The following is a 26125-nucleotide window of genomic DNA, read 5'->3' on the forward strand; positions in this document are numbered from 1 at the left end:
TTGACAACAATCAGCTAATATCAATAGCTGTAAGGCTGTAAATATACAGTGAACAAAGCTGGAAGCAGATAGCTCCGTCTACTGTACTCTGGCAGTGATCATAGTAGTGCAGCTCCAATTCTAAATCTGAATCTGATACTACACAGTGAACAGAGCTGGATGCTGACAGCACCACCACAACCTTATTAAGTGATTTGTAGGATTTTTGGGTGTCAGAACCCCAAAAATAGGATATTAAAGACATATTCTAAAGATAGGTCAAAAAAGTTTGCCTGCAAAAGCCTTTAAAGTTTTCCTTTAACTTGGGGATTTTTAATTTTTATGTAAATAAAAAAAAAAAAACACCTGAGCATCTTAATAGTCCAACACTTCATTACTATTACAGACAGAATTACAATGAAAGGTAACACCTACATATTGAGGGGACAAGATCTACCACTCACAATAGGTGATAAACAAGGGTCAGGTCACAGAACATTCTCCAGACTACAGCTTCCCATGATCCATATAGCTGCTGTAAAACACATCTGAGCATCTCTAACACCCAGGCAAAATGCTGCCCCCATAGCTATGTTTAAAAAAAAAAGTAGTCTAAAGACTGAATTATAAAAAATGATTTTGCTTCCGTATCGGTTTCAATTGATACAATAAAATATAGGCATTACATTCTCCAAGGTCGTTCTACAGGCCCCTAATATAGGCCACATTTTAGCGCCCATATTACAACACAAGCCAACAAAACCTTTTGCATTGTTTTATTTTTCTCTATACAGATATTGAGGATTGGTTGCCATGGACAACTTTTCAATTCTCCTTTGCCCCAGTTTTCTACAACTCCCCCATATGAATATCCTTGTCATAAATGAAAGCCAGCCTTTCCCCGCGTCATGAGTCCATCTATTCTATACAATCGTAATTACTAAGACAGCTCCAAGAAGGCATACATGAAGGCAGTGCTTACACTATTGGAATAGCTGATGAGATCAAGCAGTCTGGAGCTGAATAAATCCATGTATACTGCAGCGTTAGGTCTGGTGATGCAAATCAGAGCACAAAGTCAGTGCCAGTGAAGTGTTATCTGCGGCACACACAGACTGCAGACGCTCTATGCCACACGACTGCTTATTTACATATCCATACCCAATACACTGAGCATCACTAGTCGCTGCTACCAAGGCGGCCTCAGCGTTTAACTGGTTAATGCACTCTTTATTAAACAAAAAAAACTATGTTACCAATACATTGCCTATTATTATATGTAAAATAATATTATACAAATATGTATCACTACTGCAGGGCTGGCCATGAACAATATACCCAATGAAATATCTATGGATGTAACATGCTAATAAAAATCTATACAAATAGCTAAATAAGCAATTCAATGCACCCCCCCTTCCCCAATTTACCCTACGCTCTACAAATGCCACTTTACATGAGGAGCAGAAGAAGGAAAGTGATAACAGAGATTCTCTGAGCACATTTCTGGCTCAGGAAAGTGATTGTCAATTGTCAAGCAAATGAGGCCATTGTATCAATTCTATATCTGAAGCTAGCAATGCACAATCTGCTCCTATTCTGATGAGTATTCAGATTTCACTGGGAAGAGGGGGCTACAATAGAAATTTCACATCGTACAACTGACTTTCCCTGTGGAAAATCATTTCTATCAAGGGACATGTCATATGCTTGTAGGCCCCATGTGTATTCTTCCCAGGCGATAGAGATGGAAATGCTAGGATGATATGAAGGCTGAGTATGATAAATGTTCCAGCTGCAGATTTCCATCGGTCAGGGCCATCCACATCGCATCAGAAACTAAATAAGAATCAGAAATAGTTATCTGGAAGTATTCCGTGACCAGCCCGCTGCATGGTTGTAATGATCACTATGGTGGGACATGCATTAGGGTGGGAGAGGGTCTCTTACCAGGACTACAGCTCACCATAAACATTACAAAACTGCCATTATTTCACTTCAAACACACAAGCTCGGCTGAGCATACAAGTATATGTCTACAGCAAGGGAATGGAATAGGTTCTTGCCAGACACCTCAAACTGCAGCTTATTACCTGTGGAACAAAGAATGGGACAAGTTGGACTTCTCCCACATCTGCTCTCAACTGGGAAACCTCATGTCAGACGATCCTGACAAACTGGCATGTTTAGCCAAGTTTAGTCTAAAGTATATGATATATGGGTCACCTTATGTTGAAGCTATGCCGACTGACAAGTGATGGGCCAACTGGCATTTTCTTCTGGGCTAATGTAACTGTTGCCTATAAAGATGAACAGTGGATTAAATAGCCAACATTAGCCCATCCTACCTGTTTGAAGCTTTTTTTGTGGGGCAGGGGTTGTGCAACTATTTATTCTGTTATTTAGTTGCAATTGACAGCATTTGATCTTTATGATCTTATAGAGATCCTTTCACCACCTCGGCAAAGTCCAGCTCTTTGCATCATTTAATAGTTGCTTCTCCATTGAATCTGGCACAGTAGGCGAATTCTCTCACATCCACACTGTACCTGAGCAATAAGTGCTGATAATTTTGGTACCCAATATGTTATTTAGGCTCTGTACTGTCAGACAGGAGCAGACAAGGGGTGCGATTCAGAGCTCTGCCACTTTCCACCTCTGACTGGAGCTCTGTATCACACCCCTTGCCCTCTTCTACCTGACACCATCCACCTGACAGTACAGAGCCTAGGTATCAATACCTGGCGCCAAAACTAACACTGACTGCTCAGGAATGGAGGGACCAGAGAAAAAATTCCAACTGTGTTGGAATCGGTGAACCAGCGCCTATTTACAGATGCGAAGAGCTGGAGTTGGTGGAAGAGGTGAATGGTCATCTTTAACATCATGTGGTCACAAGTCGGTCTGAGGTCTTCAAAGAAATGTGGCTTAGTTCATTATTAGCCATGGAGTTGCCACTGCAGCCAGAGATTAGCAAAAAGGACATGTCCAGCCATTTCTGTTAAGCAAGACTCGGAAGCAGAAAGCAGCAGTGACCCAAGCAGCGTGGAAATTGAATTTATTCTCTTGTGGAATGCTGAGTTTTATTTCAGACAAAATGTTTCCTCTGGTTATACTCATTAAAGAAAAAGACAAAAAAGTTCCATATCTAAAGGAAGATCAAAGTGAAACACAGGAGAGAATATTAGGTAATGTCACCGCATCCACTCATGACGCTCTGGATCCTGCTTTAGATCTAAAAAGTTGGTTGTCAGATTTTCCTATTGTAGAAACTTATTTACCTATACGCATCTAACACACTACTTCCATGCCGCACCATCAGCTTTGTGGTTTAGGTTTTCTTAAACGCCACTCAATTATTTACAGGGGATTGATATATCTGCAATATACCCGGCAGACCAATGATAACTGACTTTCAATGTTATTAGTGACTACAAGGAGAACGCCATACAAGGAAGTAAAAGCCATGGAATGAGATTAGAAACTCTTCAATGAACTGCCACTGGTTTAAAAAAAAAAAAAATTAAAAAATTCCATAAATACGGGATTTGGTCCAGCAATAACAGATCCTAGTTAGTGTACATTCTTGGTGCACATGCACAACTTGGAGCCAGCTGGGCTGGAATCTCAAAGGCATCTGTCTTGTATACAGTGTGGAATATATTCAGAGGAAAGAAAAAGCAAAAACCAAACCTCTGCACATTGGTTGGATAGCAGGACACAAATACAGCTGTATGAAATATCAGAAGACAATCTAATGCTTATATGTGCCATTCCAGACCCAAGATCAATGAGATAACAGCGGATAAAAAGCATCTATCCTCAGTCCACAAGTAGCGTTGAACTGTCTGTATCTTGTAACAGTTTGCAGTTACACAGCGACCCCTCAAAAATAACATTAAAAATCCCATTTGCTTATTTATACCAATCATTTTTGCTGTCCTCAGACAAGGACACCACTGAATGCAGACAGGGAACATCAAGTATAAAAGAAAGCATACCAAAAGTGGAGACGTATCAGCTTTCCAAAGTAGCTGCAAAAATAAATGAATTGTTGCCATCAGCAACAAGGACACATTTTCAGGAAAGATTCACAAGACCCGTGTGTTTCAGCTCAGGCTATAATGAATAGCTAGTCCTTCTTAAAAGAGCTATTCCCCGCTCATAAAATGACAACATGAATACAGGACCAGACAGTATTCCCACAGACAGGCCGGGTCTGCTAGCACCCTAGCATCGGGTGTCCGGATCAGTTTGGGAAATACGGCCAACATCCAGTTCATATTTCACAGATGGATGACAGCAGACGCTCCTATTAACTCCTGGTGCAGTGTATAGGAAACATCGTCATAAACCAAACCCTACCTATCAGACAACAGAGAATTGTAGAGCGACCCGACAGCGGGGAAAACTGCGAAAATGCAGAATACAAAAAAAGTCATGAGCAAAAGTAATGTCATTCCATTGCTTGTCATGGGAGTAATTCAAAGGGTTAAGGACAGGCTACATTTGGTATTGTAATAGATCTAAAAGATCACAGCTGGACCACAGCACCAGATTGTAGTGTTCTTGTCATATGGGGGAATTTGTCTTCTCTAAACCTCTACTAATACATAGTTATTTCTAGAAAGATTTCCAGGGTGTGGGGGCTGACAAGAAGCCGCCAATACTGTCAGGTAAAGATAGATCTACTTCACTTCAATTACCGGCACTATTACAATTATGTTCCAAGCATAGTGACAGGGATAATAAATATTAAGACAGCATGATAGAAGAATATGTCATTGACTCAAGACTCAAAGCAAGATGCCAGCTACCACAACAGAAGTCCACTAAGTAACAGTAACCCGTCACTGACCATCTTAAGGTGGCCATACACATGAACCGCTGACCACCTAATGTGTATCAGGTTCTCCCTCAATGGCAATAGTCACAGAAGTGAAAGATTGGGCAGCTAAATATCAACATGCCTCCTCACAGGAGACCAGCTGCTGCCAGTGGGTTACTCCCCTCTCCCTGCTAAACATGTGGATAGAAAGGTCGCCAAAAACAGACCAAGTGAGACTTAGCGCAACGGCTACTACAGAGACTTCATTGGTTACTGACCACCTTTACTGGCCAATGGGGATCAATTTTGCTGCAAACACCAAAATTTTTTGAAAAGGAGTGTAATCATTTATTATACAACAGTGAATACGCCATAGACATAATGCAAAAAAGTAGGTTTGAATAGAAGGCTAACTAGATCAAATAATGCTGACGTTTCGGTCGTTTGACCTTCATCAGAGATGATCTAGTTTTGGAGTGCTGGAGGGAGAAATGTCAAGGCGATGTCAAGAAATGGCAATACCTTCCTGATCCTGCTTTGGCACAGGAAACGTCTGCAAATAGCTGTTAACCAATCTATAGTCACAGTAGTGATCTAGCACAGCGGGCATTTCTAGGCATCCCTGTGTGTTAAGATGGGACCAGGTATCCTATACCATCTTTGCGCAAAACCCCTTTGTAAGGCCTTCTCCCCATAGTACTGTCTTAGGGTTGGTTCACATTAGTGCTTGTATTCCGTCCGCAAGGAGTCCGCATAGAGACCTCCCCCCAGACGGAGTGCCAACGCTAATGCAAGCGCTGTGCAGTTAAGCACACGTAGCCCATAGACTATAATGGGCTCCATGCGCTTGCTGCGCACTGCCCGCACAATTCATTCATGCGGGCAGTGCGCAGCAAGCACATGGAGCCCATTAAAGTCTATGGGCTCCATGTGCTTTGCAAGCACATCGCTTGCAATTGCATTCTGTCTGGGGGGGGGGGGGTCTCCATGCGGACGGAATACAAGCGCTAGTGTGAACCAACCCTTAGGCTGAGGCCCCACGTTGCGGAAATGCAGCTTTTTTTGTTGCAGATTTTGCTGTGGTTTTTTTTTAGCTAAAGCCAAGAATGGCTACAAATGGAATGGGAACGTATTTTTCGGACTATAAGACGCACTTTTTTTCCCCAAAATCTGGGGGGAAAAGAAGGGTGCGTCTTATAGTCCGAATGTGGCGCCTGGCATCCGCTGTAATAGAGAAGCGGATGCCGGCAAGGGATAGACGCCGGGGCCTGAGACATCGCTGCGCTCCTCTGCCCTGCATGAAGCCAGCAGCGGCATGAGTGATGCTATTTCGCTCCTCCGTCCCCCCCGCCGCTGGCTTCATGCAGGGCAGAAGAGCGTAGCGATGTCTCAGGCCCCGGCACCTGTGCCAGCGTCTATCCCTCCCCGGCATCCGCCTCTCTAGTACAGCGGATGCCGGGTCAGTATCGGTGGCCCCTTCTCCCCCAGGGCGGGTCCCCAACGGCCCCGTACCTGTAAAGTTGCAGGCCGGCTCCTGCGCGGCGATATCGCAGGAGTCGACCTGTTCGGGTGACAGCCGGGAGCCTAATGAGGCTCCCAGGCCTGTCACGGCTATATTAGTATTGCGGCTGGTCTCTATGACCAGCCGTAATACTAATAGACAGAATGTCCCATAGACGGCAATACAGTTGTATTGCCGTCTATGGGACATGCAATCAAGTGACCGCAGGTTCAAGCCCCCGGGGGGGAATAAAATAGTAAAAAAAAAAAAAAAAAAAAGCTTTAAAAATATAAATAAAAGTTCTAAATCACCTCCTGTCCCTAGAAAAAAAAAAAAAAAAAAAAAAAAATTTTATATATATATATAATAAACCACCGGGTTTTTTTTCAATACAAGGTGATCTAAGCAATAGATATTCCCCAAAATGGTATAACTAAAAAGTACAGCTGGCCCCGCAAAAAAAAACACTCTATGCATCCCCGTACAGCTGCAGGGTCACCTGTCAATGTGGCCTTGCAGCTGTTGCAAAACTACAACTCCCATATATTAAATATTTTACCATTTTTTGCTTCAAAATTTTTTTTCCCTATTTTCCTCCTCTAAAACCTAGAGCGTCTTATAGTCCAGTGCGTCTTATAGTCCGAAAAATACGGTATATAGGAAGTTCTTATACTTCTCCCTTATGTTCAGTCCACTCCTGGCTTTGGCTCAGAAAACCGCAACAAAAAAAAAAAAAAAAACAGCATTTCTGCAATGTGAGGCCTCAGCCTTATATGGGTTTTATTTCCTGCCTGGCTGGATTTTTATTTTTTTTTATATAATAAACACTACAGGTTTTATGCGAGTTTTCAGCAACATAATAATAAACCTGCTTTTTTTTTTCCTCCAACAGTGCCATTCTTGTCTGTAGACTGGATATGGTATTGGTAGATATTGGATATGGTAGTGCCAGAGTCGCTTTCCTTATCTGTTATTACAAGACACAGCCCATGTAAAGTAATGGCTCCATTTCTGGACTAAAAACAGGTTCATTACTTGTTTTCTAAGCAATCTATTTAAGGATGGTACCATAGACAATGTATACAGGCAGTGTTCTTCGCTGCTCTGCAAAGAATGAAAGCCGCAGGAATAATTGACATGCTGCAACTCACAAGTCACTTTGCGTTGTGGGTTTTAGTTGCAAGTGTATGGCATTTGTCCACTATCCAGATACTGCAGATCACAGTGGGTTAAGCCCACTGATGTTTGTTGCCAGGGTGGGACCAGCTAAAAGAAGAAAGAGTCATTAGATGTGGCAACTGGTTTTGCCAGGGGTAAACAGGCAAAAAAACAGGCTGCTGCAGAGGAGATGTAGGATTAGGATAATTCGCTCCCAACCTTGAATATAAAGAAAAAATTGCAAAATCTGCAACAAAAAAAGCAGCCTTAGCCTTACATAGTGGTCATCCATGTAATACAGGGAGTGCCCAGGTCTGTCTATCATAAAAGCCTAACAGCATCTGGGCAGACATTGTTCTGGTGAGAAAGCAAAAAATGAGCAGAATCAAATGATTTCCTGCGGTTTCCACCCCACATAAACACCTTCATTCCTGCAAATTCTGCTAATGTGGCATGACAATATCCAAGTCCTTGTGTGCCTGTCAACCAATGCTGACCGTCCGATAATCCATTATCTGTTATAGAGGCAAAAAGACTCCAATTCCAAAGAAATGTTGCTAGGAAATAAAATAAAAAGGGAGGGCAGAAGACAATCAATTTACAGAAAAAGTCTGCTGTTAGCAGAGCATAAAAGTGGTGGAGGTTGGGCACAGGATGTGTTTATTCTGAGGTGGAGCTGTTATGATAGTAAACACATTACAAGTCTGCACTGCAGCATAGACAGGACCTTTCTCCTAATCCACACATCCTCACAGATCTCAATACATTATTAGGTCCTCTCAACGTGTATAATAACATGCAGCAATACACTCTGCAACAAGAGGCCAATGAGACGCAGGCAGCCGGATCCCTGCAATATTCCACTGATGGAGCAATTTAACACAAATTATCCACTTACTAGGTTAAATCTGAGAAGGCTTCAAGAAAGCCGACAACAGGGGAAAAAAAGGAATATATATAGCTCCCATAAATAGTGGCATATCCCTATCAATGGCAGAGAAGGCAGCTGGTACAGACACGCCAGCTTTAATAGGATGCAGAATGAACCAGAGCGGATGTAAGGATCACAGAGTCAGCAGGCCTAAATACTGCAAAGAGAAAACTTCATGCTGAAAAAACTGGAAAGCAGAAGCAGTGAATACACAGAAATAAGCAGCATATGTGAGGTATATCCCCTTAGGAGAGCATGCATGTTTGACTATATAGGGTTAAGGAGCATGTGTCTATCTCCTATACTACTCTAGCTGAATGCACTGTAACATATAGAAGCAGTGAATAATACTGGACACTTTAGGAGAAAGTTAGACCACCACATGGTAAATAATGTGTAAAACGCACCTCAAATTCAGGCGGTCAGCATGTCTCTTCCAATAAGGCCCTGTACACATCAGCACAGATTGTGACATTTTTTAACTATAACAACCATGTTGTGATTTACAATACAGCTTCTACACCAGGGGTGCACACCTCACAGGCCCGACAACACAATTCGATCAGCTACAGTTCTGTGCATCCCCCCATGTTCAGGATATAGACAAGTTTTTGTTTTTCAAGGCAGAAGATAGGTCATGTTGCTTTTTTTGGGGTTTGTTTTTTTTAAGGTGTATTCTGCCTTAAATTCTTCCTGCAAAAAGCTTGGTGTGAACTCACCCGGTGGAGAATAGCGCGCCATCACTTTCTGTGGCAACCTCAAGTGCAGGGGGTTCCCCTCTCTTCTCTACGAATAATAGAAAGTGGAACCCCGGCCTATCAGTCGCTGCTTAAGGAATTTACTGTCAATAGGCCATAAAGGTTTCCAATGGGAATACCTTGTTATATTTTATTGCAGCAATGTGGACTTGGGACCAGTAAAGGTTGCACACCCCAGCCATACACAGTAAACATCTGTATCTGTATGGTTTCCCCTTAAGTCTATGTATCCAGCCATTACTGTGCTGATATTGAGGAATATTTCAGGTCTGCAGTAGCAGAAATAACCGAAACTATATGAATCTAATATATAGTAGATAGAAGTGACACTCCTTTGTGCATAGCTACACAGTCACATTTCAGTCACCTATACAAGAGTTTACCAGCCATCCTGAAACATCATGACCAGCACAAGTCACTGAAGGAATCTGCAGACTTGATATTACACTATGCATGCAGTTATGGCATTGGACATTACAGGGTGGTCCGATTTCTCCTAGAAACAAAGTCACCCTTGTTTGTAGGTGGTGTCTGTTAGACCAGCTTATCTGCAATCCAATGACTAGGGCCGAGCATGCAATACCAGGCACATCCAATGCAAAACTGTGGTGCTGTTTCTGGACAGAGGTATGGGAGGAGGGTTAGGCTATTTTCCCTAATCCTGGATAACCACCTGATGTCCAGCACCACAAGTGGTAGTCGTGAGTTAACAACAGATATTACGTGCACGTGTGCAGTATACCAAGAAAGATGAGCAGACACCCTGGGTTACTCAAGACAATGGTAATCACAAGCAGCAAAATGTGTTATTTTTGAGGGCCCTTCATCAATAACCTTTTCAGATGTCTCGCAGATTGTAACAAGTCCTTTGCGATCTCATTCATCCCTCAGGGATACAAAGAACAACATATACTGCTCATAAAAAGGTCAATGAGCATCATTTCCCTGCTCCGCACAATACTCCATAGAAATCAGCACTCCTTGCTGGTTAGACCTACAAAGCTACCAGTATGCTTTTGTCAATACAGCGATTTGTTCACTAAAGCGACTAATAATACAACCTTTTGTTGGATTACGAAACCTCAGAAACCCCTTATGAGGGATCTTGCTTGGTATGTTTCTATCCACTGTTTAATCTAGAAACGTCTCCACAAAATAAGGAAAGAAAGAAAGAGCGAATTGTGGAAGGAAAGTAGAACAATGAATGATTGGATATTATGCTTAATATTCAGGAACATATACTCCTTTGTTGGACGCACAAACTATGCAACCTGTGATCTAAAACTGTACTGGAAACAGACGGCAGACAATCAATTCTTTCTTAGTGTACAGTATGATGCAAGCAGGGAGTGACAGTGGGATTTATCAATAAGAACATGATGGAAAAATACATATTAAAGGGTCGCTCCACCCAAACCCTAAGTTACCAATGTGCTTACAGAATTCTATAGGTCTTACTAGTTATTCCTATTGCTGGTTCTATCATTATGTCACAAAGAGGTCACTATGTAGTAACCGTGCAAATCACGCTCTGGTGACAGGTTTTTCCATAAGGATCTATTATATTGTATCAGACAGGCCCCAGGTCTTACTATATGATGAAGTTCCACACAGTTAGGGGGCCTTCACATTTGCGAAGCTGTCCGCCCTTTTTGATTCCGCCAAAAAGCCAGGCAAAACTGCATAGGGGACAGCTTGTCAGTCAGTTTAAAAAGCCATTCATTTCAATGGGTTTTTATAGCAAACCGCCAGTGTTCGTATGCAGCCTCTCCTGCATGTCCAACTTTGTGTCCATACACAAAAAAAAAAAATAAAAAAAAAATTTCACGGCGGAGAGGTGGCATACGTACACCACCGGTTTGCTTTAAAAACCCATTGAAACAAATGGGTTTTTAAAACTGACCTCCAGCAAGATGTTCCCGAGCAGTTTTACCTGGCTCTTCAGTGAAATCACAAAAGGCGGACAGCAGCGCAAGTGTGAACATCCCCTTATAGGGCAGATGACAGTCCAGCCTCCTAGACTATATACTTCCAGTCTCTTATCTTATTTAAGTATATATAGATGGGAATGATAATGATAATGACACTGTTCTCCCTGAGGGCAGAGATTGTACTGGCTCTAGCTCATGAAGCTAGCAATATGGACAGAGATAGTCTTTATTTATATACAAATAAATATTGAGGAGAAAATTATAGCACCATTCAAGTCTGGACAGTCCTTGTACATTCCAAAATGATACGCAGCTACCCCAAGAAAATGTGTGATACTCCGGTCTCCTCTCACACACCAAAGACACACTGAGGGGGCAACACGGTGGCTCAGTGGCTAGCACTGCAGCCTTGCAGCGCTGCAGTCCTGGGTTTAAATTCTGCCAGGAACAACATCTGCAAGGAGTTTGTATGTTCTCCCCGTGTTTGCATGGATTTCCTCCCATTCTACAAAGACATACTGATAGGAAGAAAAAAAAATGTACATTGTGATCCCTATATGGGGCTCACAATCTACATTTATAAAAAAAAAAAAAAAAAAAAAAAAAAGAAGACCAAAGACACACTGATAGGTAATTTAGATTGTGAGCCCTGTATGGGACAAAGTTAGCTACTGTATATCTGTATAGTGCTGTGGAATATAATGGCACTATAAAAATAAGCAAAATAAAATACTCATTTACTCAATTTTATTTCTATCATATCAAAGACTGTATATACTAGAAAGGATCATGTGACTATTTTTTCTGCTGCAGTACCTGATACAATATATGTATATGTATGTACATTTTCTCACTTTCTCTTGCAGTATCTCTGGGTGGATTCCCTATGCAGCTACATACTGCTTATTCAATATAACCAGAATAGAAGATGATTAAGAATTCCCAATGGATCACACGGTTATAGCCGAAGCTACAGAAATAGCCTTTAAGAGCCGGGAGTCCTTTAGGTCGTAGCTTCAACAACCACTCCCTTTCCAAGCTTATCACATAACCTATGCCTTTCTTATAAGCCAGACTTCATTGTGCATATTAAGTATTAGATTTCACTATACTCTGTACGCACAGGAATAATGACACATAACTATCTCAGAACTCTAGTACGCACAGGCTATAGATGGCCACCAATAACGTATATTTAGACAGCTCACAGAGTTTCAAGCGGACCAGGAAGGCTCAACTAAACCAGAAGCTAACCAGGATATAGATAGAAAAGAGAGATTTCTGGTTCTGTGTCATTAAGGGCCATTCAGATGAGTGAATGTCATCCGATTCTAGTGGCCATTAGATCTAACAGACCCTACAGGGACCCATTAAAATCAACAGAGTCATATATACTTCAGAGTATCTCATGTGGACCGACAGTCTTTGTCCAAGGTCGGACGTGACTAAATTTGCGCATTTCAAAACAGCCATGTGATGTAACAACAGCCTTGTCCCAGGACGAGCTGTAACTTCATGGCAAGGCTCTTATGAAACAGATAGCATTGACATATGCCCGTGTGATTGTCATCGTCCCTTCAAGTAGTAGGGGTCCCATGTGTTGTAGCTGAGAATAGGTCATCATTTAAAAAAAAAAAAAAAAAAAAAAGACTTGGACCATATTAAACAAGCCTACATGCTGTGCACTACATTTATAAGTTGGCTCCCACATTGTAGAAACAAGGTGGAGGGAAAAATACACACTATGTTTTATAATACCAGCAAAGTTTAGTTTTTGTTTTAAATCTCATCTGCACATTGCAGATAGAAAGCTGCATTTTCAAAAAAGCACCGCATGTTCCTTTTAGCTGCGGAATCTCAAGCATTTTTTCATACATATTTAATAGTGGCCATTTTCATGTGGCTGGCGGGCATGCGTCGTCGGCTTTGCCCTAGGCCTAGAAATTTGAAGCTTCCGCTGGAAGAAGACCCGTTCCTGAAGAAGATGGAGGCGGTGCTGGAGAGTTAACTCGCAGCATTGGGCCCGTCCCCAGTGCTATGAGACAACTCATTTGCATACCAACAAAAACCGGATTATATACAAACGGCACACGGAGAAGACACCTAAAGGTAGGAGAAGAATAGCCTTTCTTAAGGCTATTCCTACGTGGTAGGCAGAAAAGTCAATGAAAAGCAGTATAGGAGAAAATGCAACTCATTTTTAAATTATTTTTTTCTGCAGTGTTTTACTACATGAGACCTTGGGGTATATTCATACACAATATTTAGATTGTAAAAACATCACAGTTTTTGTGGCAGGTTTCAATTTTGGGTTTTGTTTTGTTTGTTTTATTTTTGTTTTTTTTAGTAAACAGCTTGTGCAAGACTACCCTGTGGCTGAGGAAACGCAGCTTTTATCGTTGCAGACTTGGCTGCATTTTTATTAGCAAAAACCAAGAATAACGTCAAGAGGAATGAGAAATATACAAGAAGTTCTTATACTTCTACTTTCTGCTCAATCCATTCCTGCCTTTGGTTCAAAAAACAACAGCAAAATCTGCAATGAAAAAAAAAAAAAAAAAGCTACGTTTCTTCAACTTTGTAACTCAGCCCTGGGTTTTGGCCTACAATACCACAATTTCTTACACAAACTAGCCAGTTAGTAACTGGCATAAACTAAAACTACAGATGCGCCGCATTTACCATCCAGACACTGAGTTACCTGAAGCATTGAAGGACTATCTAATCCAAGTTTACACATTCTATTAGGCAGGATTAGTAAAATCTGCCCCACTGCATTTCAAACCACCCTAAGAGCCTATTTATCACATGTACAATTTTGAGGCAGAAATTTCTGTAAAAGGAAATCTATTCTATAAGTGGGAATGGGAGTTATTCTGCAGCATGTGTGTGTGGACATCTGCAAGCCCATTCAAATAAATGGGATAGCCTCCATAACTTCTGCCACATGTAAATGCAATTGTAACGCTCTGTACCTTACCACTACACCACACGTATGCTAGGTGCACACTAGCATTACCTAACCATTGTTAGAACAACAGATAGGCAGGCAGGCTACTAAATTAGGATCTGCTGGGCTCCATATGTAATCGCTATAATGGGGTCTGTGGGGTGTTGGCACTTTGAAAACAGAAAAAGCAGGCAAAGAAACAAAAAAAAAGACAACATTCATACAGGACTTTTTGTCCACTGATTTCAGACATTGTCATTGGACATTGTGACAGAGTCTCGCAGGCCAAGGCCCCATATTGTGGAAAAGCAGCTTTATTTTTTTTTTTTTCTTTGCAGATTTTGTTGCAGTTTTTTGAGCCAAAGCCAGGGGTAGATTGAGCAGAAGGTAGAAGTATAAGAGCTTCCATTAAAATTCCCATTTCTTTTTTTTATACATTATCGGCTATGGTTCAAAACACAGCAACAAAATCTGCAAAAAAAAAAAAAAAAGAAAAACTGCATTTCTGCAACATGGGGCTTAGCTTTAAGGAGACAAGTTTGTATGTAGCCTGAGCAAATCGTTAATAGTAATAGTTTACCATAAAACTGTAGCAGGCATGGCTGCCAGATCTGGGCTATAGCACACGTTTTTTTTGTTTTGTTTTGTTTTGTTTTTTTTGGGGGGGGGGCAAAGAATAAATAATGCCAAAATTGTAGGTTTTTGTTTTTCATATGGACCCCCAAAAAACATTAAAAAACTAAAAGTACAATCTGTTGCACAAATAGGCCTTCATATAGCCTTGTGGACAAAAAAAAAAAAAAGTCACAGAGCATTAATGCCCAAACTATCTTGAATCCTCAAGGGGTTAAAATTATAATGCAAAGGACAGGACATGTCGTCAATCTGTATTTGTTGAAAGAAAATCTACTCCACCTGTAATTACCTAGTCCATAGTATAAAATTGGGGTGTGATATTGTACTCCTCTGCCTATAAGTCCTCCCTTAATAAATAATAATAATAGTCACGTATACATGGACAACATGTCAGCCATGCTAGCCCTCATGCATTAACTGAAGAGAAAGTAAAATGGTCAGTGCGCACTGACACCAACCAGATCACCTGACTTTCAGAAATGCACAGGTTGCTAGCAACCTTTCTACCGTATAATGATAGCAGATGAAGAAGAAGAGTCAGTAAAACAGCCATACAACAGATAATGCTCCTTTATAAACGCTCTGCAAAATCCTGCAAGCGGAAGGAAGACAATGAAAACTAGCAATGAGTAAAGTGACAATGAAATGACTCTCAGACTGACACCACATAGCCCACTGGAGTATTGCTTCACACATCCACACAAAGTGACACATGCCTGCACATAACAATACCCAGTAAACAAGTTGTCACTCATATGAGAGTTTAAAGGTAACCTGACACACTGAAAATGCAGGCAGCATGCTACAGAGCAGGAGGAGCGGAGCTGACTGATATACATCACATAAAAGAGTTCCTTGGATTTTATTTATTTCAATCTCTGCTCAATCTGGGCTTAGGAGTCAGGTGGCAGTCCTCAATAACCAACAGACTTTCCTGCATCAGTGTACATAGAGATTGCCATGAACCATTCAGTAGGACCACCCACAGGACCAGTAAGCTGATGAGCTAAAATTAGTAAAATGCCAGTTATATGAGAAGTTTTACCTAAAACTAAATATCAATCTGCTCAGCTCCTCCTGCTTTGTACTAGGCTGCCTGCAGACTGAACTACATTGTCAATGTGATAGACTTGCTTTAAGGCTACATCACCATGAACGGTATCCCCACAGGGTATAAATCCCTGCCCAGAAGGACAGCAGAGCTCTACCCCTTGTTACCGTGCAGTATCCAGAGCAGAATCCCCTTTTCATCAAACAGACCCCACTCCAGGCAGCACAGAAGACCGGACCCAGAAAATCAAACTCCACGAGAAGGAGGTAAGGGCCAGACTTTTGTAGCAGGTCCCCTATGGAGGCTTGTGCCACCTACAGCCTCTCTAGGCTATTCCCACAGTCCTCAGGATAACCCCCAGCATCTTCCTTGCACAAAACAGAAAACAGAACTGGAGAAGAGGAGTGGTCAGCCCATTTTTAAAGAATTCCCAGTTCCTGTCTCACGTCCTAGGTAGTCGCTCCATAGATGCTGGAAAAGAAAGGGAAAAGAAAAACCTCACCTGTTGGAGCAAACAGCCCAGTCGAGAGCAGCGGCGGGCAACCGTCACAATTCCCTTTAGAGCCTAAGTGACCTTCAGTTGTGTTCCTGTCAGGACGCATGCAACAAATCCATAGTGGAGATAATCGGGAACCAGATTCACGAGTAATCGCAATAGTTTCTTCACTTGCTTTTTGGTGTTTATACTTCAGCAGGCAACTTATGATTTGGTTAAAAGATAAGTCCTTTATAATGGAATGGATGGCAGAGTCCCAGTCTGAAGCTTTACAAGTGCCAGGATTGGATGAGAATATTCACAGACCCCTCATATTTGGTTACCTCCGCTCAGTGACAGTCTTCGTGCCTTTTAGTGTCCCAATACTAAAGACAGATCAGAATGCCAATGTGACTTGAAGGTGGTATCTAGAAAGGTAAAAACAGCATAGCAGTGGACTTCAGTAATACTACAAAGTAATGTATGTTATGTACACAAAAATGGGGATATAATGCAGAAAAGAGATCAGATAAACAATTGTAGAATTCATAAACCTGATAAACGGTTCAGTCATATAGCAATTCCACTGAAAAACAAAACCACGTATAAAATACTAAACACCAGACATCAATGGATTGCACTCCGCATCAAATTGGCATTCATTTGTTCAAAAGTTACGCCCCTCTGGAAGGTTATAGGTATAAGTCTTATTTACTAAGGTTCAAGCCCACTTGGTGATTAAGCTTTATTTACACATAACATTCCAGGGGCCGTTAAATTGATCAGGGGCAGCAAAAATCAACATGGCATTTAGTATTTTGGACTTGGTGATAGATCCTCTCTTTGAATGGCAGATCTAGTAATGTTGTAATACAGTCCTCACATCCATACTAGCTGTGGGAACGCTTATGATGCCTTATAATTCCCACAAACTGTTGTAATGAAAAGACAGAGAAGTTTCTTTAGTACAACTATAGTAGGGAATTGCTGCAGCTCTCTCAACATATCTCCATATAGCATTATTATTATTTTGCTTAGTTATATAGCGCCATCATATTCCACAGCACTTTACAAACATTGTCAGTCACTGTCCCATATAGGACTTAATCTACATTCCCTATCAGTATGTCTGGCATGTGGGAGGAACCCATGTAAACACGGGGAGAACATGCAAACTCCTTGGAGATGTTGTTCTTGGCTGGATTTGAACCCGGGACTACAACTAACCACTGAGCCATCAACACATTGGAGTAAAAATACATTTTGGGATGAATGTTTATAAATATACATATTTATACACCCTAATAGTGAGTTCTGTGTTGGAGGGGCACTCTCTAAATATTCATCTCCTGGCCAGCGAGGAGACCAGTTGCTATAGTCCAAGGGTCAGCAACCTTCAGCACTCCAGCTGCTGTGAAACTCCAACTCCCAACATGGTCCATTCACTTCCATGGGTTTTCCAAGAACAGCAGAGCAAGTATGCATGCTGGGAGTTGTAGTTTTACACCAGCTGGAGTGCTGAAAGTTGCCTACCCCTGCTATAGGATATCTTACTGTGGTGGAGCTGTCCTGTAGTACTCCAACAATCCTCTGATGCCAAGAAATTGAGCACTCACTGACAGGTTCTCACACAAATTACAAGTGATATCTGGAGCGCAACATGGTGGATCCATGGCTAGAACTGCTGGAGGCCTAATTACAAATCCAGCCTAGGACAACAACTGCAAGGAGTTAGTATGTTCTCCCTGTGTTTCCTCCCACAACTCCAAAGACATACTGTTAGGTAATGTATATTGTGAGCCCTATATAAGAGAGTGACTAACCATCTCAAGTGCTGAGGAATATGATGGCACTATCTAAGTAAGCAAAAATAAATAAGGGGTTAACTAGTAATTTTCTATAGTCAATGGACTAAGTGAAACAAGTGTAACATTTTATTGTTTTAGATTAAAAGATTCTCATTCACCAGATTTTTAAGGTAGGGTTCCCAAGGGCTACAGTTGCAGAAAATTAGTTGTCACAGAGTCCCTGGCAAGTAATATCTAATAGTAATATAATATAACCAATATGCTGCATTATACAGAAGACGCGAAGGCGATGAGGTTTAACAAAGTCACACTCACATGCTGCACTAAAAACCTGCAGAATATAAATTCCTACTGCAGGTTTTCAACATTTCCAATGCAGTGGTGAAGGCAGCAGGAACGCCTTGTGATGGGCATGTGAGGGCTGAGGACACTGTATGGGTGGCAGTGGTCGGGCGATTGATCATCAGCACCTTCTAAAACAGGTTAACACTTTGTGATTTCAATCAATGCACAGCAGCCCATTAGTAAGACATGCAGCAGATGGCTGACTTCCTAAGAGGGTGTGTATTGATACCAACCGGGCACTGTCACAGAAAATAGAAACAAGAAATCAATTACCTACCACTGGCACCGCCACCCAGTAACCCAAACGCTGCAGAGTACAGTTACACAACACAAATAACCCTTTCATGACAGACTATGGCAGCAACCTCATAACTATATACATCTCCTACTGTCATTGCTTCACATATGACAGCTCTATAGTCTTTGTGCTCTTCATTGCCCATTACAGAATGTGATTCACTTCCTTCCACAACCCACAGAAAGGTTAGACATAATAGATTACCCATTCTGAGGTAAAAGACATGCTGAGTCAGCTCTCTATCGCATGACCACAGCTCACTTTGTTGGTAAGACTGCTTGCAAAGATCTTCCAGATGGGTAAAGTAAAAATGAAAAGGTGAATGAAGAGAAACAATGACTAAGTCTAGGGAAAAGAATGTCTGTACAACGTTTAGCGCTAAACAAATTGCCAGCTAATTATATATTTTTACCAAAAAGATGTCAGAATCTTCTAACAATGTGAGCTAAGACAAGTAAGGCTCTGCTCAACAAAAACATGCACGTGGCAATATTATATCTGGCTTTCTGTTTTTCAGTCCATGCGGTATAACGTTCATCGGTCACATTGCCTGATCACAACTTGGATTCAGACCAGCGCTAGATCTACTTTCAGGTATTCAGTCCCCTAATCCACTTGAAAAATGTGTAGAGAAAAGTCCTGCAAGCAGGACTTTTCTCTCAGCATTTTTCGGAAGGAAACCCAGTGGACACCATTATAGTCTAGGGTCTATAGTCTTTTTAAGTGGATTGGGTTTCCATTTTTCAGGTGAACCTAGAGATAGTCCTATTCAAATAAAAGGGCTGAGCTGCAGTACCAAGCACAGCTGCTGTACAAATATATGGCTTTGAGCTTGGCATATATGGAAGAGGCTGGGGGCGCAACACGGTGGCTCAGTGGTTAGCACTGCAGCCTTGCAACGCTGGAGTCCTGGGTTCGAATCCTGCCAGGAACAACATCTGCAAGGAACTTGTATGTTCTCCCCGTGTTTGCATGGATTTCCTCCCACTCTACAAAGACATACTGATAGGAAATAAAATTTACATTGTAATCCCTATATGGGACATTTTAAGAAAAAAAAAATATGGAAGGCTACAGCATTTGGGTGAGTGCTGCAGCCTCTTTCAATAGGTGATCAGAGGTCGGACCCCTTGACGATCTTTATCCCAAAGATAAATCAGCAGCTAACAAAAAAACCCTTTGGGCCCACAAGGGCTCATTGCAGGAATGGATTTAAAAGGGTTACCGACTTTCTAATACTGATGGCCTATCAGCTGCACTGGGACAGCACAGCACTGGTAAAGTTTACATGATGGGAGCCACATTGCTCGCTTGCCATACAAAGAGTAGAAGATTTAGTTACTGCAACACTGTCTCAGACTTCAATGGGGTATCACTGTAGTTCCTAAAATCACTGATACACTTTGCATGGCAAGTGAGTAATATGGCTCCGAGCAGGTCAATATTACCAGGTGCTGTGCTGTCCCACTGTAGCTAATCTGTGGGGGTCCAGGTGTTAGACCCCTGCAGATCTTATATTGATGACCTATCCTAAGGAAAGCCATCAATATTATGAAGTGAATAAACCCTTTAATTTACATAAGACTGGCTGAAGTTTTTGAAATTTAGTAAGAGGCATACACCTTTTAATAGATTTGACACAAATTGCTATAATGAAATCTAGTTTTAAGCTATTGTATGAAACAGCATTCTTTCAGAGTTTGCAGAGTAAAACAAAGTTTTAAGATAGGTCATCAACTCTGAATGGTGGGGCCTGACCCCCAGGACCCCTACAGATCAGACAAGAAAACCACAGCACCTCACACAGTTCACAACTGCAGACACAGCCTAAGAAATCAAATACACGCCATAAAGCAAAACCATTCTAAAAATGCTGACTAGTTATAGTTCAAGTGTATCTTGATGTATTTATTCTTAAAGGTAACCAGCACCAAAACTTAAACCGGTCACACTGAAAATAATCTCAATAAATGCATAATACAGAGCTAAAACACCTGGTATCCTCCTTTTTAAAATGGTGCTTCTGATTCGCAATCCTCTCTTCAGTTCTACTACCACCTTCAAAAACTATTCTATACACACTACACTGAGCTGATGGCCATTTTACAGAAATAAAGAGGAGACTGGGAATCAGAGGAACCATGCCAGAAGATGTTTGTGCAGAAAAGTTTAAGGGTTTTTCCAATACATTTTTATGTCCTTTCCCCCTCCAGAGACTTAAAATAATAATATAGGCATACTCACCTCTCCATTCCGCAAGGAATCAAGCTAAGAGTCTCCATTCAGGTCTTCTCCCCACATGTGAGCTTGTCAGCCAATCAGTAGGTAGAGTTGTGATGCTTCATCGGAGCATCATGGCTTAACCACTGACTGGCTGCATTGCTCAAGTGCAGGCCAAAGGACAGGGATTGCAGGGACCAGCACAGAGACTCTCCGCTCGATCCTTGGCCAAGCAAAGGGGTGTACATTTTATTGTGTTAAACCTCTGCAGAAGTAAAAAAAAAAAAAATAAATAAATAAATTTAAGCACCAATTCAAAAGGAGACTACCAGGTATATTAACTATGAATTATGCATTAATTGTGAATATTTTGTTGTGAACCAGAGGGGTTGATGCAAACATTCCAGGACTGAGTATCTGTAACCAAATTGTTGTCTTTAGCATCTAAGAAGAGATCATTTTATAAAGAGAGGACGACTGTGAGCCATGTGAGGATTGTTTTATTTTACTATCTGGTATTGCAGACTTTCTGAGTTTTATATGCTCATCTTAAGGAAACTTCTCATCCCCCTGAACACCTCTGTGGTCCTGCAAACATGTCTTTCACTCTCCAATCACCACATTTTTAACAAATCACTTTTCTTCTTTAGGATTCACATTTGTCCACTGACAGCACCGGCTTAGGTTTTCAATGCACTCTCACGTGACCACTGCAATTACTACATTCCCTGATGCTGTATGTTTGTCATATGTGCCAGGCATACAGAAAAACTAGTAAAACTTTTCATGAGTAGACTGCACAAACACTTGATGGATCATAATAATCTTAAATGTCCTTTTCTAACTAACATTTTCATGAATGGTGTTTATTCTGCCCTCATTGACCATCATTAGATTATAAAATTAGAAGCTTCCATTATGGGCCTATCATATATGCTGTGGAGCATTGAATGGGGTTAGTCAAACCCCTCAACTACTTAAGTGACAGGAAAAGACCTTAAGAGAACGTTCACACAGCTGATTTCTAACAAAGACTTTGAAACAAGTGCAAGACACATGTATACCACCTCATTCCTTTCAAGGGAAATCCAGGACATCATACATTGGCGTTCAAACTGGAAAAATAAAAATTGTGGGAGGGGGGACAGAAAGTTACACACACATTGTGCCCAATGAATGATCCTTACAGTTCAGTGTCACCGCTGGCCTGAGATAAAGCCAGGCTGTAAGGCAGACCTTCTGATAGTAAAGGGATATTGGTGCCAAAACTAACGGCACAACATTTCTGGCACCAGAGCACATACCAGCAAAGCTGAGAGCTTTCTAGCGGTATATAATGATGTGGATGCCAGAGGACATGAGAGGTCCTCTTTAACTATATGACTACCATAAAAGTACATTGTACAGTAGTCACCTGAAACCCTCTCTCTATAATTGTCAGAAGACTACAACTCCCAACATGCCCTGACATTCAGACTGTTGAGTCACACTGTGATTTATTATTTCAGTAGTAAGTTATAGAAACCTTGTGATCACACATGCTACAAGAGACACATGGAAATTAAAAGGATGGATCTCATGTCCCTACACACAGAGAAGCATAGAGCCATCACTAGTACCAGGGAGGTACCAGGGAGGCGACAATCCATGAAGTCTATGCTGCAGCGATAGGGACTGGACAGATTTATTACCTGTTCTATATGTACCTGAGATTGCAGATCCCTGGCTAGGAGGGTCACAGATAGCAGATGTCTAATGGCAGCCTTGTCTAATGTGTAATAGCAGCTGGACCACAATGACACCCCAATGGAGGACTACAGAAATGAAGCTAAACATGTACTCATAGGTTTACGGCTAAACGCACCAGAGTGTCCACATGAGGACAGAACAAGTCATTAAATAGATAGAAATACTCCATATTCCTACACTAGGACAGCAGTGTAATACATGCAATAAGTACACACTGGATATTCTCATATATTCCCTCTCTATACATCTGTATATAAACTAACACAGGTTTAAACTCAAACTAATAGATATTGAGCGGGCAGACTGCTTTAACACAGTGCGGGGAAACATATGTATACAGGCAGACACAGGACAGGACATACACACACCCTGTGGAGGGAGCCGGTACCGGGGAGCACGGGGTGGGAGTCACCTGATCGGGGTCACGTGTCTGCACGGAGTCCGGCGGCGGCTGGAGCATACACTGCTGGCACACGCACACTTGGCGGAAGGTGCTCGCGGAGAGACACAAGCACGGAGAAGAGAGAGGGCGCGCCGGGATGACGTCAGTCGCTCGGCAACAACTAGTGCTGTCTTGGCGCATGGTAAGTGACGTCATCTTCTGGAGCCGGAAGCGAAGGCAGTAAAGACGGAGTATTCTCGTGCTGATATTATTTATTATCATTACAAGCACTCGCGTCTTCTGGTAACTAGGAGGTATTATACAGAGAGGCCGCCTCTCCAGGGCTGCTCGTGCTCAGATACCTCACCTCTTGTATGCAGTCATGTAGCTGCTGGCTATAGTAATAGAGGTTCAGTCAATTCTCTACCTGACTTGTGTAATGATTGGTATTTCAAGGGTATGTTCACACATGCAAGTTTTGATCAGATATTGAAGTAAGGTGTTGGGTCATTAAGGGAGAAAAGGTATTAGGAATACTTTGTAATAGTTTATTTTTAATAAAAAAAAAAAAAAACCTTCATAGAAAAACCTGCATTTGTGAACATACTACCGTCATTTTACAATCCAAACATAAATGTGAAGCGTTGGTGCACTCAAGAGACTTTGTATTAACTATTATAACGGGAAGCTGCTCATTTCTATATACCTTACAACAGCTGATCTATATTCTGATGATTTATCTGTCTATATATTTTATTTTTTTGCAGGGAACAACCAGAGCCACCTCCTGTCTGTGCTGGTCATCTGCAATTGCCATGTGTCCGTCCTTTGTTCTTTATATTAGTTATCATATGATTTAATTGTATATTTCTGGAAAATGATAGGATTCCTTTGGTCCCGACTTTGTGGATTAGATAGCCCGATTCGGCTCAGGCGGGCAGAATCCACACGCAGAGTACTAAGCTTGGAGTTAAACAAAGACCGAGATGTAGAACTAATGCATGAAAATGGCATTAACACACTTGACATTGATCCGGTGGAAGGACGGTACATGCTGTCTGGAGGTGCAGATGGGATCATTGTCCTATATGATCTGGAAAGTTTGAGTCAGACTCCGTCCTATACATGTAAATCTCTGTGCAAAGTGGGCAAAGGCCACCCTGATGGACACAAGTTTAGTGTTGAGACCGTTCAGTGGTATCCTCATGACACTGGCATGTTTACATCAAGTTCATTTGACAAAACTTTGAAAATATGGGACACAAATTCCTTGCAACTGGCAGAGGTTTTTCAGTTTGATGGGACTGTTTATAGTCACCACATGTCCCCTTTGGCAACCAAGCATAGCTTAATAGCAGTGGGGACTAAAAACCCCAAAGTGCAGCTCTGTGACTTGAAATCTGGCTCCAGTACACACATATTACAAGGTCACAGAGGAGAGGTCCTGTCTGTCTGCTGGTCCCCAAGATATGACTTTATTTTAGCAACAGGAAGTGCTGACAGCAAGGTGAAATTGTGGGATGTCCGCAAAGCAGCTGGTTGCTTGTTAACTTTGGACCAACAAAATGGAGAAAAGTCCAAATCTTCATCAGAAGCTACAAACACTGCCCATAATGGAAGAGTGAATGGATTATGCTTTACAAATGATGGTCTTCATCTGCTCACCATAGGCACAGATGACAGGATGCGCCTATGGAACAGCGCTACTGGGGAGAACACTTTGGTTAATTATGGCAAAGTTTCAAATGACAGTAGAAAAGGTGTCAAGTTTACAGTTTCACTGGGATGTAGTCCAGAGTTTGTGTTTGTACCATATGACAGTACAATTGTTATATATACCATCCACTCTGGAGAAAAGATAAGTGTACTGAGAGGGCATTATAATGATGTAAACTGTTGTGTGTTTCAGCCTCACTTCCAGGAGCTTTACAGTGGCAGTAAGGACTGTAATGTTTTAGCATGGGTTCCATCAGTACGGGAACCTCTTCCTGATGATGACAGTGAAAAGTCAGGGTCAAAGGTGCCTCTTCATCCTGCATTTCAAGATGCATGGAGCAGCAGTGATGAGGATGACTGACACAACTGTTTTTAAGAAAGTAAAAATGAAAAAAGGAATAGAAATATTTTATTATGTGGTTACTAGAGGGAATAAGATATTTGTAGATGTGATCCACTCACTATACACAATGAAAGATAAGTTGGTTAAAGACGACCTTTCATGTTTTGGGGCACAGGCAGCTCTATATACTGCTGGAAAGCCGACACTGCGCTGAATTCAGCGTACTGTCGGTTTCCCGATCTGTGCCTTAGGTAAAGCGCTATCGGTCCTGGTACTGTAGCTCTTTAAAGTCAAAAGGGCATTTCTGACAATCTGTCAGGAACTTCCTTCTGCACAGCAGCGCCTATCTGTCAGGAACGCCCTTTTGACTGTAAAGAGCTATGGTACCTGCACCGCTAGCTCTTCACCCGGAGCACAGATTGGGAAAGCCAACAGTGCGCTGAATTCAACACACTGTCGGCTTTCTAGCAGTGTATAAAACCACATGTGCAGGAGGACATGAAAGGTCCTCTTTAAACTATCTAAAAGAAGAACTGTCTTAGTTGCCCGTAGTAACTAATCCCTTCTTAGGTATATACTGTAAAATGAAAGCTGTGCTGTGATTGGTTGTTGTGTGTAATTATGACAGTTTTGCTTTTGAGCAGTTTTAATAACTCTGCCCCATTTGTGTTCTAAAAATGGCTGTGGGACTCCATTGCAAAAATAGCTGTGTCACAGCCGTTTTTCAGTGTTGTATGCATGTGGCCTTACTCCACAGATTCGAGTTAATTACAGAAGATCCCAGTCAATCTGCTGATTTAACAAGTGTCCACAGCATAGTTCATTATTACATCTTAGCACTTATGCTTATTTTAGGCAATGAAGCTGTGTTTCCTATAGAGCGAAGTTGGAATTCGCTGTGTCAATCCAGATTTTCAAAGAACACTTATGATTTAAAAAAATAAATAAATAACATCCTAGACAGCTGTACTGTTTTAAAGAGGACCTTTTGCAACCACCACCAATTAAAGTTAATCTGTTGATGGGCACTGCTCTGCTCATTGTAGCGCAGTTGGCATTTTTTCTT

General features: G+C 41.6%; 2 protein-coding genes across 8 annotated transcripts in view; one reads left to right on the plus strand and one right to left on the minus strand.

Moving 5' to 3' along the window:
- FBXW7 (F-box and WD repeat domain containing 7) overlaps positions 1–23150 on the minus strand; it is a 127817-nt gene extending 104667 nt beyond the window's left edge. Inside the window, exons 1-2 of one of the 3 annotated variants that reach the window (XM_075288328.1) lie at positions 23031–23150; positions 16226–16626 (exon numbers count right to left, since the gene is read on the minus strand). The gene's annotated coding sequence lies outside the window, so the exon portion shown is untranslated. Of the gene's footprint in view, positions 1–16225; positions 16627–22986 lie in introns of all 3 variants that reach the window. The other 2 variants (XM_075288319.1, XM_075288311.1) reach the window with 2 other exon arrangements.
- Positions 23151–23226: 76 nt separating this feature from the next.
- On the plus strand, positions 23227–25457 carry ERCC8 (ERCC excision repair 8, CSA ubiquitin ligase complex subunit). 5 transcript variants are annotated; one of them, XM_075265625.1, is made up of 2 exons: positions 23227–23314; positions 23768–25457. In XM_075265625.1, the coding sequence occupies exon 2, from the start codon at positions 23878–23880 to the stop codon at positions 25075–25077; it is 1200 nt and encodes a 399-aa protein (XP_075121726.1). In that variant the 5' UTR covers positions 23227–23314; positions 23768–23877; the 3' UTR covers positions 25078–25457. The 5 variants fall into 5 exon arrangements, with proteins under 5 accessions (XP_075121726.1, XP_075121737.1, XP_075121707.1 ...); XM_075265636.1 differs by having other exon boundaries at positions 23228–23303; XM_075265606.1 differs by having other exon boundaries at positions 23234–23409.
- Positions 25458–26125: the final 668 nt, after the last annotated feature.

Source organism: Leptodactylus fuscus, chromosome 1, assembly GCF_031893055.1.
Source record: "Leptodactylus fuscus isolate aLepFus1 chromosome 1, aLepFus1.hap2, whole genome shotgun sequence".
Classification (NCBI taxonomy): domain Eukaryota; kingdom Metazoa; phylum Chordata; class Amphibia; order Anura; family Leptodactylidae; genus Leptodactylus; species Leptodactylus fuscus.

Bases quoted from the DNA above. Each gene is read 5' to 3' on its own strand.
- ERCC8 (XM_075265625.1), top strand. From the start codon at position 23,878: ATGATAGGATTCCTTTGGTCCCGACTTTGTGGATTAGATAGCCCGATT.